The sequence below is a fragment of the Trichoplusia ni genome, chromosome 11 (genome assembly GCF_003590095.1).
Source record: "Trichoplusia ni isolate ovarian cell line Hi5 chromosome 11, tn1, whole genome shotgun sequence".
NCBI lineage: Eukaryota > Metazoa > Arthropoda > Insecta > Lepidoptera > Noctuidae > Trichoplusia > Trichoplusia ni.
The window spans coordinates 3,201,179-3,215,659 of NC_039488.1; the positions used below are offsets into that span (position 1 = coordinate 3,201,179).

The window sequence follows — 14,481 nt, forward strand, 5'->3', positions numbered from 1 at the left end:
AATAGTTGAAGTCTGACGTTACAATCCGCGAGAATAATCACTGTATACTGGCAGTCCAGCCGGGCAATAAACCGGGAACGAGGAACTTCGCCACTTACATTACACAGACATTTATTTCCAGCGCTCTGTTTCAACTTTTCCAACTTTCAAAGAGTCGAGGAGTTTGTAAACTTGGTTTAATTAATTTACACGATTCGTAAATATCGTTTAGAAACATTAAACACGAAGTTTTGAGAGGGAATATTAATATTAAAGTACTTGCCTTGTCATCGTCGCCTTCGCTATCACACTGTAAAAAGAGAAAAATGCATTTTAGTAAATAATATCATTTTGAAAATTAAGAAATTCTTATTAGTACATGCAACAAATTACAGCGAACCACAACCTAACTACTGCTCTCTGTGTAAAATTAAGGCCTTTGTTATAAAAGAGCTGCTATCGAATCTTTGCTGATTTAGTACCAAATATGCTTACTTCATTCTTCCATTACATAATTATTAAATAGCTTACGATATAAAACACGCATGCGGTTTTATACACATTGTATACTTGTTTGTTTTTTCAATTTATTATAAGAGGTATTAGTTACTCCTCGCACAACGCGAACCTATTTAAAACCCAGCAGATAAACGCACTCATTACCCTTAAACAATCTCAGTAAAGTTCAATCCATATGGGAGAAGAAAGCTATTATCGTAACATAAATCGACGAATACGTTACGCTTTATTTATGAGGTAAGTTCACGCCGGGGGAAACAACAAGGGATCAGGCTGAGATATTACAATTTCAAATAAATACGGAACATGAAGTATTCAGGACGGGCGCAGGTAATGTTATGTAGTATAGAACGGCATCGCCTCGACAAATCTCGTGATTTAGCTGCGATACGCGCCGAATATCGAACAGGGTCTATGTGTGTTGCGTGATCAGGGTAAATTTGCACACAGTAATAGAGAATTATAGCTATTATATGTCTTTTCAAAGATACTGTTATTCAGATCATATTTAAAGAATAGACCGTAATTAATTAGTTCATGTTAAATTTCTGTGAAATATCTACAATAGTCATTTGTATTTTATTAAGAACTAGTTGTTGCCCGCGACTTCGGCCACGTGGTTAGAATTTTCCCCTTTTTTCCACATTTTCCATCGTATCTTCGCTCCTATTAGTCGCAGCATGATGTTATATAGCCTATAGCCTTTCGTGATAAATGGTCTATTCAACACAAAAATAATTTTTCAAATCGAACCAGTAGTTCCTGAGATTAGCGCTTTCAAACAAACAATCAAACTCTTCAGCTTTATATATTAGTATAGAAGTATAGATAATATTATTTAATATATGAAGTTGATATTCGCTTATTGCTATTTAATTTTAACATGCGGCAAAAGTCGACAGTTAGTAATAAGAGTCGTGCGTGTAATAGAAGAAAAGTAGAAAGTTTCTTAGCAAACGGACAACATTGATAATACTCACGATATAGCCTTTTCCGGAACTACAGCGGCTACTGGCCTGTAGGCAGGAGAGAGAAAGCGAACATATGAGTGGATTGGAGTGACTAGGGGTGGTGAAATTTGTCCCGTCTCTCCTTACACTCGCTAAGCCACAATGCTTTAAAACTAACAATTACATGACAAAGAAAAATAAACGTATACATTTTAACGATTCATATTTAAGAAGTGGGAGAGACGAGAAGATATGCAACAAAATAAAGACATTTATACTGTTTTCACGTTCTAACACACATTACAGTCACAACACTAAGTGAAAGTCGTACATGCACTTTTGATATTTATCATTTATAAAGCTTGACACAAATAAACGATATCTGTGACAAAAATAAACAGACTGCGTAGGACGTAACGAAGATAAGATTTGGTCATCCGTATATTTTGTAGGCAGGGTATTTACTTGACAGGAGTTTGCAGAGTTCATTGCAGAAGGTTTTATGCACTAAGACATGGCTCTAGCATTTGGTTATGGGCACTAGGGCACGACGAATAGTGATGTAAGATTAATACTTACGTCACTGAGACGATCACGGGAAGAATCGGGATCGCGAGGCGCCACCGAACTACCCGTTAGTCTTTCTGATGCCCGTCCACTGTCATCCGACGTACCAGCGTCTTGAAGCAGCGTAATACCCTGTATAAAACAAATTCAGGGTAAATTCAAATGTCAGGCCCATATTATGAGGCAAGAAAATCATAAGCTTTCTTACGTGATAGCAACTCGTGTACAGATACCTTAAGAGTAATTCTTTTGCAAAGAGGGGAGCGGAGGAAAAGCTTTTTATATAAAGCTCACAAAATTGAGCGGTAACTAGGATATAAGAAAACTTGATAAGACGGGCTGGGAAAGCGAGGGTGCGGGCGGGATGAGTGGAGCCGACCCATAACGTAACGTGCCCCGGGCCCCGACAATAAAAAGAGTTTTCCATTTATCACATTTCGCGTCTATTTTACGGTAGGGTACGAAAGCGCTCGTTCAAGCGGGGAAAGCGACTGTGATGCTCAGCGACGACCGCTGTACAGGACTGCTAAAAGAAAATAAAACCAACGTAATTCTCCGTCAATGGATAACTTTGTCGACCTTTTCACAACTTCCAAATGATTAAAGAACCGGATAACTTTTTATTTCATTGGGTTTCATAAAATATTAAACAATAACTTTTTCTTTGTTATAAATAGCCTATCGTATTCGCTTTTGAAATAATTAGTTATATTACCAGGGATTTCTCTTTATTTCTTATAATTATGGCATAATACGTTCTTGAATTTGTATGGAAGTTATACAACATAAAAGTAATAATTGCTTATAGTACCGACTTAATAAAAAAGCATCATAATTTATATGCCTAACCAAGCAAGTGTCATGCTCGCCGCCGCCAGCTGTCATTGCTCGCAGCAAGTTTATAAAACGATACCATTTCCGGGAGCGGTCGACGACCGGAACAAACTCTTTTAATATTACTCAAATTCGCGTACGCAGTTTACTTGCAAACACTTTCATGTCAGAAAAAAAAGTCAACATCAGAAGAAAACATGAACACATGACAAAAAGAACATGACAATAATACCAAACAACCCTTTATCATCGTTCTGAGTAGGTTATGAATATAACAAAAACAATAAAAGTTGACTACGTTCATCTCACATAATAGACAACAAAAAGACATACGCACAAGATTATGTTTCCACTTCTAATAATAAAAGGGATTGCTTTCCGACCCTTTACACATATAAAACGAGTTAAGCAGCGTCGCACATATCAATTTAATCCGTGGCTCGTAGGCGAGCGAAATCCCTCTAATCCCTGAATGGGTCGTGTCTCTCGGAGATGTAACAGGGGATGTTGCCACATAATTACTTTCGCTCATTACCGTATGCCCCAATTATGCCAATACCGACAACTTTCGCTTTAAGAGGATTGTTTAAGTACGAAATTTACAGCTGTTATCTGATTTAAACGTAAACAAAAAGCCGCATGCTTTGTTTACAGTCAACAAAGTTATAATATTGAAGTTGAGTTATACCTTATTTATACCATTTCATTATCTTTTGAAAGTAGGTTATAAAAGGCGTTGTTAATTACGTAGGTAATAACAGAGATTAATTGACCACGAAATAAATACAACATCAAATATTGTTCCTTGTGACACGTAAGCTGTTTGTAATCTTCGAAAGATTTCGGAGTTAACTTATGTTTATGTTGGTTATTAGTTCTAAAAATACTGCTATTTCTTTAATACTTATTCCTACTAGTGCCTGCGGTATCTATATAACAATCGTTTTGATTTGTGAGTTAGCGTACTGTGGCGAGTGTCTGGCGAGAAGCAGTCGTGCCCGACCGTCGACACAACCGCTAATTGAAACAACGACCGCAGCCAAACATTACTTATTCATGAGAAGTCCATATGGCGGCGAAACGTGACCAACGAGATAAATCATTCAATTAGGTACATTTTTCATGAACGGACACTCCTGCGGTTATGCGCTCTGAACTTTAGAGTAATGAAAGTCAGATAAAATTTCGATTAAAGTTTCCACTGAGTTGGCCTGTTCGAACTTCTAATAATATTTATTTTCATTTAAAATGAAGATGTAAGTAGAATGAATCAAGATCTATAAGGCTGTAGGAAGCGAGTCTATTGAAAATCTTAAAGCCGGTTACTGTAATACCACTCAGTACTACAAGTTGATGCTTCATATAAGAGCGCTAGAGGGTTAGCTTGTTCAGCATAAAAATAATGCCCGTCTTAGTCGAAGGCAAAACCGGTTGTTTATAGGGTTAGCATAGCACAACTAAAGTGTCTAACGCTTATCGATACATTGTGGGAAAACTACATCATTTATATATTATGCCACGTTTAATGATTTAAACATTTAAAAATTAAAATTTGATAGCAAGTATCCGTTATATTAAAATGTAGAATAATGGAAGTATTCTGAAAATCCACTTACGATAAAAAAAACAGTTTATAATATCAAAACTGAACATGCTGGTAAGTTTATTAATGGTGTAAGTAAAAATGTTCTATGCTTAAAGAATATTTTTAAGTAATTTTAAACGAGCTGTAGTCACCGGGTGTAAGCGTGCGGGTGTTGTTAAGTGACGAATTGCATAATACATTAATGTCGTGGCACGTTACCCCTTGTTGGTATAAGAATGACACTATTGCGATGTTCTAAATATAGCGGCGAGTTATCTTATATCGTACTGTCATATAATTCATGTAATTATATATTAATGGACTTTCTAGAAGCAGAAACAAAGAAAAGCTTTAATAATGCGAAGAGAGCCAAATATGTAGTAACTTTTTTAAGTGTTTTTCATTGTGTCAATTAAGCTACTTTAAAGCTTGGGTTGTATTAATGGTTTCTTTGAGCTTTTCAAATCAACTAAATCACGTTTTAAACATTACCTATTAAAGCGCCTGGATTAAACTGATCCTACATATTATAGAGAATCAATCAGACCTAACGCTGACATGGAGCCGTGGTATTTCCAAATGGAATTTTGCGACAGACCGTTCCAGAATTAATACACTGCGGCGGGCCGGACGAATGAATATGTGATTAAATTAATATTTACAGGGCGCCGTAGGCGTTACAATAGGAATTTGTAGATGTGAATTTCAAACAATAGCTTTGAGTTATGAAAATTGGTATTTGTCATATTACAGACACACAATTTACCTTCAAGATAGAATATCAAAATAAAATATTAAAATATCAAAGATAATGTACAAAGTGCAATTCACACAAAATATTATGAAGTTGGTAATAACGTACTACTAATAACTTTAGCGTATAAACAGCGAACACAATAAAAACATTTAATGTCAAAGACAATTTAATTTTATGAAACATTTTCCGTGGTGTCGCATTATTATGCACCGTCATGTTGCTAACATAATTCCTAACTGCAGGCCAGTCGTTGTGAATTAAATAATCTTGTTTGACATTTTATTTCAGCTGGTGTTTTAGTTCGCAGAACAAATCACACTAAATTTTGAAAGTGACTAGAATACAAGCACGTTCACGAATATTTATCTCGTAATAAAATAAATCTAAATAAAATATGTGTTTAAATGTTATTACAGCTAAATATAATAGTGGTTCAACACAAAGTTGTTTCGAATAAATCAATTTACTGAAACATAATTAATCTCTAGCAGGCTTTATACATAATTTATGCTATGTACAATAATGTTATAACCGATGGGCTGTTGTGTTTTAATTAATAAAATCAGCGAGGTGGAGAAACATTAACGTGCATCACATTCATATGACATTATTATTGAATTTCGCCTGGTTCACTGGGTATTACGAAATGTTAAATTGTGGGCCATTGTCGGATTTCAATTAAAGTTCAATGAAGACATCATTTACCAATAAATTCATTAAATTTGTAAATCATTTTACAAATAAATGTTAATTTCAATTATTGTGCTCAAATGTATACGGAAAGTGGTTTTGTATTAATTGAAATGATTCCATTAATAAGTGTTTGCTTTAATACGTTAACAACAATGAAGTATCGGCTTTGTCAATTTTCAATTTACTTTGCATAAATTATTAACATTTATGTTCATAAATGTACGGAGTTACACTGAACTACGGACATTTCGACCCGTTTGTCGTTTAAGATAAGGAAAGAAGAGGGCGACGTAAGCAAACGGCAATATCGTCCAGAAAAGGGAATAAAAAACATTTGGCATTGGCAGCGTGTCGCGTCCGTGGCGATACGCCAGCTTTCCCGGAGACAACACAATAAGGACGCTCTTCTGTCGAAAGCAATCCATGTCCGCCGCAACCAATTTCATGTTAACGTACACACAGGTATGTTTGTGTGAGTGTAAAGTTAATTGTACATACGTATATAAACAAAGCATTTAAGAAAATGGACTGTATTTTTTGTTGTTGATCCCTAATCAAGTTATGGTTTACAGAACTTTCTTCTTTAGTATATGAAATTAAGTGTTAACATAGCCTGTAAGACCTTTCTTTGTATGAAAACTAATAAAATAAAATAAACCGTATAATTCAAGTCATATTACATCAATTCCTCAATTAATTAACATTTTCATTTAATTAAAGTTATAGAAGCTTGTGGTCCTAAGTGGTGGGTGTTAGTAGCGAATTTTACAGGGTCGTCTACGGAGACGAGATCGTAACTTAATGATCGCGTAGTGCGCACCGGGAGGCTATATTCTATTCGTCGGCAAATTGAATCTGCGACGAGCTATTAGCCGACACCGCAGCGGCGCGTTCCCAGCTCGTGCCAAACGATCGTGCTCATTCCATTCAAGTCTAGATATTGTTTAAACCGTGATACAGTCCATAAACTACTAGTAAACGGGCTTCTAATAAAACAACGTTGTGACTGCAGTGCAGCATTTTGGTTGATGTTCGATTACCTTTTAAGGTGTACCTAAAAGGAATCAGTATAAGGAGAGGTGATTAAAAACTGTTTTGTAATTACAAAGTTTTTAACGCGCCCTCCGTTTCCGACCATTTCATATAGTAGAAGCTGACATAATTTATTCCGTCGACAGCGCGCTGCGGAGCAAGATTTTCCGCTTTATTCGAGCAACAGCACGAGCGGCGGGAGGCAAATTGGATGGGATTGCGACATATCTTGGCTGGCGTCGGCGAACTGTCGAAATTCACGGGGGAGCACACAGGGTAAACTGCTCGCATTCCGCTTAGAGTGCTCCTTTCGAATCAGAAATGTGAACCTATTTAGAACTCAAGCATACTTTGACTGAAGAAATAAACATCCGACTTTATAAACTAGTCAATGATCCAAAGATAGAAAATATAAAATTTCATGAAGAATGGGCTAAAAATGGTAATAAACACTCCATCAATGTTATTTAGAAATACAGTAGTCGCTAAGGAACAGTGTAGTTAAGTAAAATGACGACAGTATTTACTAACCGCTGAATAATTAACAAAGTTTACTTTCAGGTAGTTCAATACTTAATGGTTTGGCAAACGATTTAAACAAGTAAACAAAGCGTACATTTCTCAGATGTTGGTTTAACAACCAATTTGAAGATGAGGCAAGGCGCGTTGACAAGTCGATTGGCAGTTTGCATACGTTTTATGAGTTTGGCGAGAAAGCGAATCCCGGAAGAGGTACGCTCGATGGTTTACAGATATAGATTCGCTGCATTTAGACGAATGAGATCACCGCACCACATTTAACTTAGGTACGGATGTTCAAGCACACGGAGGATTTATTCATTTACTTTGTACGCCATGATTGTTTGTATTTAGGTTACGGATTAAATTTGTGCAAAGCAGCAATAGTCTTGCCGTTATTTACACGTGTGGAATGTTATGTTTAACAGTAAAACATGTAAACACATAATCAAGCACACACACATGCAAACTACAAGTATTAAATCGTGGCAAAAGATCTAAATCGCTTTGGCTCACCGTCATATCAGTAGGATGACAGTAACATGTATCGTCTAATTTATGCTAATTAGGGAGAGATTAAAGATGTCACTTACATGAGAGTTTACATTGTTGGGCGGGTGATTTCGCCCTGAGTCGGCCGCCAGCGCCGCCAAAGGCAAGCGAGGCTTTGTCGACAGGGCATTTGTGCGTGGAGAGGAAGCGCATTTTACAGCAGCCTGTTAACAAAGACACACAATTAATGTATTTGATAAAATAGGAAAAACAGTATAGGTATAGGTACAAAATTGGTAAAATTGTTACGAAATCACAGTAACGTTACACCTTGTCTGTGTACACAAAGATTAAATCGACTTTTCTTCCATAAATATAATTACTTGCTATAAATACGTGGGCTTTACTTTTCATATTAGTTAATTTGTCATAAACAATAATAAATATAGCAGGTCATTATTATCATCTTAGTACGTAACGCGATATATGGCGATATCAAAAATACCACAATCATTTGTAATGCTATCGTAACAATGACATCACGCAATAAGATAAAAGGGAAAATACGACACACGTGTATAAAAGCAAATGCCTGACAAATTTGCTGGAGATATTTTCTTATGTAAATAAAGTAATCTTATTTTATTCATACAAAAATCACAAAGTGTAATGTGTGTGAGAAACACGTGCTACGGCGTTTTAACATTTGTAGGGGAGACATGTTTGGCAGCGGTGACACAATGAGGGCCCCTACTGACATATTTTTGAATGAACTCAATTATTTGATCGTCCGGTTAAACGGGGGTGAAACTCAACGGGTTGATGTTGTGACTCGATAAAAAAAACGGATCATTCAACGATTTGCATAACGTTAACAAAAATATATAGTGTTTTTGTCAACGTTTTGTTAACAATACTTTTGTTTCCTTTTTTATTTTATTTAAATGGTGTATATTTAATAAATAAATGAAGCATTGCAAATTCGGGACTATACCCGGGAAATTCGTAAAAAAGTACTGTATTATAAAGGAGATTAGAGAGTATCTCCCCTATATGTGTCATTACATCTTTGCGTAGCAAAGTAATACAAACAACCCGTTACTATCCTTATCAGCTCCGATAAATATAGCATATAAACAAACATAAATTACGCAATGCTAACTCAATCATTATAATTACGTAAAACTATACTCCAGACCGACAAATAAATCAACTGCAGGGTAAAAACATAGGTATACTTTAGAATTAAGTAACATTTAAATTAATTCTAAGTTCTCAATGAGAATTAACAAAATAACACTTGGAAACCCCATCACCTTTGGTTTAAATAATTCAAAAAGGATGTCTAACTGTGTATTAAATCAGGGAGTTTTTCATTAGATTTTGGTGATTCGAAACAAAGGTTATGACAGCTATCCGTTTATGATCTAAGGCACTCGTGCTAGCAAGCACGACACGTGCTGACCACCCAACATGAATAAATAATAACAATAAATAACACGTCCCACAGCTGATAACTCACACCATTTGTAAGCAATAACGACGTATTTAACATAATAGTATAATGGCCCTTACTTCGTTAAAATACCATAGCAGAAGAAGTTAATATTCTTACTCTTCCGACAATATTCCGATGGAGTTAATTGAATATTGCATTTAGCATATTTATGATACGGGAATGACTTTGCAATTGTTAGTCAGCAGTTTAAATTGAACGATAAATATACGTGTCAGTGACAGATGTTTTTTTCAATAACAGGTCAATGCGAATTTTGAATGTGACTAATAAATAATAGCAAATGCATAATTTTGTAAGTTTAGACTGAGTAGGTCTATTAAAACATATTACTTTGGCTATATTTCTTGTCTGTATTTTATAAAAGTACCGTGGTTGATAATTATAATATCTAAAATACAATCTGATATCAAAATAGATCTCTATTACCAACACAATATAATAAAAAGGGAAAAGATACCAGAGCAAACTCATTTTACAAGGAATAAATCTCTTCAGAACTGCGACGAAAGCGAAATTCTCTCAAGAACTTTGTGACTTCCACAAAAGATTTTATACAATTCATTTCAACCTCATAAAAAAAGTTATCACGAATTCACAGAAATCCGGCGAGCTATTTTTCTGCCGACGGCGTTGCTCCCCGTGGGAAAGTCAGTTCGATTATAAATGCTAGCTGGTAAAACATATTATCTTGTTAGTTAAACTTAGGAAATTTGTATCAAAACATAATTTATTTATTCAATCAACTGTCGCCTAATAAAACGTACCTTTTACGTTTACTTAGTGGTATCGTGATTCCGTAATTAACATAACATTGTATAAACGTCACGTTGTGTGTTTACTAGGAGAGCTGTCAAATAATTAGCATCGGTCAATAACTCAGTAGGCCGCAAGGTAATCGCCTACGTACGCGCCAGTACGCGGTCACACCTCGTCGACCGGCTTGCCGAGTACGGTCATTTGCCGTAATTGCTTCACCAACAACTTATTAATCACTAATGTGACAGTGCTGATACGACCATTTTGAAGAAATAATAACATTATTATGGGTATTCACATTAATTTGTTACGACTGGCGCATGAATACATTATCTTATTAATTAAGCTACTTATACCAATGTCTTAACAAAAAAAAATGTGGTTTCAATTTAATAATTTATAACATCATTAATGATAAGTTGTATTTCATTTTAGTCAGTTTTATTTGTTACTTATTTCAAACGATGTAAGATTGACTGAACCAGACAATTTAATGTTTTAGTTATGATGTGTCGTAGCAATATTTTCGTGTTTGCATATTAAGGGTGACGTTATTGTGTGAAGAAAGGTCAGACTAGGGATCCTTCGAGAGGGACGACCTTGTGCTATAATCACACTTAGTCCGGGTCGCATGGTGCGCACCAAATTGCATTTTGTTTTTAATCTGGCAGCTGCCGCGGGCTCAGGCATGAGCTTCAATTTGCCTGAGCTGTTTAATTAACAGCGACACGGCGGGTCATTAATTAAGTCATCAGACAAGCCGGCGGCGTGGTAGTACGGCGCGGATTAGATACTGAGCTGCGTGATAATGAACGATTACACCACTTTTCTAATAGGTTGAACATGATTTAATTTTATGGATTACAACTAAAACTAAGTTTTCGCTCTAATGAGGGTCTTAGTTACACAATTTGTTCAACGGTTTCTGTTTTGAGAAAGAATCAATTATTAGTTATAATTAAAATTACGTCTTCGGAAGAGATTATCAATGATGTAACAGACTTTAATTGTTATGATAACAGACCGCTTTCGTTTCATTCATTCTTATAATTCGTGTTTTGTTATTCCGACTTTCCCATTAAAACAAGGTTTACTCGGGTTACTGAAAAGAGTTAGTACTTTTTTTAGTTCAAACTATCTTTTAAGAGGTGGCAAACTAGATTATTTTAAAGAAAGTTAAAAAAAGCGCTATGTCATATTGGATTATTCTATGCGAAGATTTGCGCTTCTATTATAACTATATTAAGTAAGTGCATTAGCAGTAATTAATTAAGTGCACCTGCACTCGAGTAAACTTTATTTCTTCTTTTATAACAAATTCAAAAAGAATTTCATGAAGAGTAGCTAGCACTAAGAGTAAGCTACGTAAATATAAATAATTTCTTAATTTTAATATAAAAGTGATAAAAATAGAGGCTGATAAACTTTGGAAAGTGTTTAATGTCATTAAAGGTCAGTAGGCAGTGAAACCGCCTCTGCTTCAGCCAACACGCTTATAGATTGTGAAATAATTAACTCGCCTCAGGTACCGATATTTTCATCAGCAAATTAATCTGTAGTAATAATTTAAATCAGTCAGTAGTAGAGCAGTGCGCGCGTAATTAAGTACAAATAAACGTTATAATACGCTTACATTGAATACATTTTATGTGGCTTTAAACTTTAATGGGAATAAACAAGAGTTGAAAGGTTTGGGTTTAGTTGAATTTGTACATTGTCAGGTTATGATGCTGGCATTTTAGGCAATAACAAAACTATCTGGTTATTTATAAAACTATGATTTAAGACAGTAGCCAACTGTTAGATACCACGGTTTTCGTGTAATACTAATATCGATTACAAAAACCTTCACAAAAAATAAGCAGTAATTGGTACAAGTATAGATTCAAAAGAAACCACAGTGTACCGGATACAACTGATGTTTCGAAAACAATTATTGTGGTAATATTTTTTTAAAGCTGTATTGTATAAAAACCTGTGTTGTTTAACAGGGAGCTGTACAAAAAATCCTTGCAACAATAGAACTACAGGGTCTGTTGTGCAGGTAAATAAAACGAATCTTAAATGTTTTATGGTCAGTTCTTTTTCTTCATGTCTTAGTAGACACACGGTCTTGGCAGCAAATCATAGTGTAAGTTATAAAATAATTAGTTTAGCAAATATTACATAATTGTTTCTCGATAAATTATTATTATGGCACTGTTTGTTGAATAATTTCGCCGATTTGGCCGGTGCGCCAATTGGGTCGTCAATGTGCGATACATTAAGACTAAGAGCATAATAATAACAACAGTACCTAAAACATAACAGATTGTATGTATAAAGAGTAAAAAATGCTAGAGAGTAAAGAGATCGACGTGCAACTATTCACAGACAGCTGCGAGTGAAACAGCGACCTTAATAATTGAATGGGGCGAACAGCAGCGCGTGACAACAAATATGAAGGGATGTAATCGAAATGTATGTCGCGTGCCACGAACCGATTACCTGACTTGTCAACTCGTTATGCCCACCCTCACATGTCCAGAGATTAAACAAATAGTTTTCATGTTAAATTGGTTTTATTTTAAAGTATTGTTTTTGTTTTAATAGTCTTGCATGACTGTTGAGTGTTACAACATTTTAGAAAGTTTTTGTTTTATTAATTGTCTAATCGATATTCTAATGTATTCAATGCATGGTGGTTCTATTTTTGACATTTAAAGACAAATAAGTAAAGTAAGCTTCAAAATTAAAGTCTTTAAATAACTTTACTTTGAATAGCTGTTTCTAACCGCACAATAAACAAAACAATAGTGTAATAAACATGTATAACATGAGAAACAAAACGCTACAAATGTCTACATTACCCATTCCGATATAATATCAGAAATATTGTCACAAATCAACTCGGTGTTTATCAGACGGAGCGAAACACGACCGCTCTCGACCGACAGCGTCGCATAGCTAACAACTTCTGAGTAAACATTTGCTCTGGCTGACGTGTATTCAGCGATAATGGAGTAATATGTTACAAATGTTTATATTATGTCGCGCACTCAACGCTAATGCACGGTTCACGATAATCAACAAATAACAGAACGAAGAATTATTCAAGAATAGAAAATAGATTTATGACTATAACTGACTGTAATAATTAGATTTAAATGTTACACGCGTTCAATGATTTATGAAGCAATATAATTGCGTAAAATATGGACATTTGAAACTATTTAACCTGGTATACTACTATTGCTGTGACATTTTCGTATCAGTATTACAGTCTTAATAATTATTTATAAATTGTCATCAACAAGTGTCCTTACTGTCACACAACGTAGGTTAACCAATATTAAAAAAGGTAATTTGATTAAAAAAGGCCAATATAATCGTCGCTAATAAAATAGTTGAACGGTCGATTAAATTATATCAGAGTAAAGTCAGCAGTGTAAAACAAGCAAGCTTTCAATTCAAAAGCCACGCAAGGCTTCAAACACAAAGCACTACCATTCTATTGTTTGAATGATATGGGAAAGTCTTTACGTAACTAAGCGAAATAACATGAAGAGAAACTATACAACATGTTATTGCTAATTGTTTTCTATTAATATTAAGTTCTTGCTTTAATATTTATTAGAAATGTTTAAGTAACTTGTTATTTTACTGCATTCATGTTTTATAAATCTGTATCAGAATTTAGAAATTACTTATCGCGTGTTCGTTACGCGTATAAAATGCTGAATCCGATAAGGGAGAACCGAGAGCTGTACTCGACGTAGTCGAGTACCGTCAGAAGTAGCGGCAGCCAGTACGACATATTCACATTGGCTCTTGCAACTCTCTTCAGGCTATTAGATCGCGATGGCCGAGACTCCGAGAGGCTGCACGGTCGATCGCGGGCAGATCGCCGAGATACGTCGCGACTGCCCCACAGCCGCCCGCCGCCGAATATCCCTTCATGTCGGCGCCGCTCTTCGACTACGACGTCGCAATTCTTGCCACTTGGAGCACTTAGCACATCTTTATAACGAGTCTTCGAATGGGGAATATATTTCCCATTAAATCAGAATCGAAACTCGTTTTATTGCCTTTGATCTGAAATATAGCAAACGTTTTTCTTCTAACGTTTCTTAAAGCATATCAAATGATATTTAAATATTCATTTGCTTGCTCAGTTTATGTGTTTTATGTTTCATAAAGCGAAAACAATGAAACAACTGTATTTTCACATCACATTGTGATAAGTCTGAATACAGAATATGCTGTAAATAGTGAATGCATTAATGGATTCACATTCGGT

The 14,481-nt window shown here is 35.2% G+C and overlaps 1 protein-coding gene across 4 annotated transcripts in view; it reads right to left on the reverse strand.

Annotated features, from left to right (window-relative positions):
- The window catches only part of LOC113498910 (fibrosin-1-like protein), a 46,876-nt gene that overhangs the window by 26,642 nt on the left and 5,753 nt on the right, over positions 1-14,481 (reverse strand). For 2 of the 4 annotated variants that reach the window (XM_026879152.1, XM_026879151.1), the window contains exons 2-5: positions 8,029-8,151; positions 2,028-2,147; positions 1,479-1,514; positions 263-289 (exon numbers count right to left, since the gene is read on the reverse strand). In XM_026879152.1, coding sequence (XP_026734953.1) covers positions 263-289; positions 1,479-1,514; positions 2,028-2,147; positions 8,029-8,151 — 306 coding nt within the window. The remainder of the gene's footprint in view (positions 1-262; positions 290-1,478; positions 1,515-2,027; positions 2,148-8,028; positions 8,152-14,481) is intronic. The other 2 variants (XM_026879153.1, XM_026879154.1) reach the window with 2 other exon arrangements.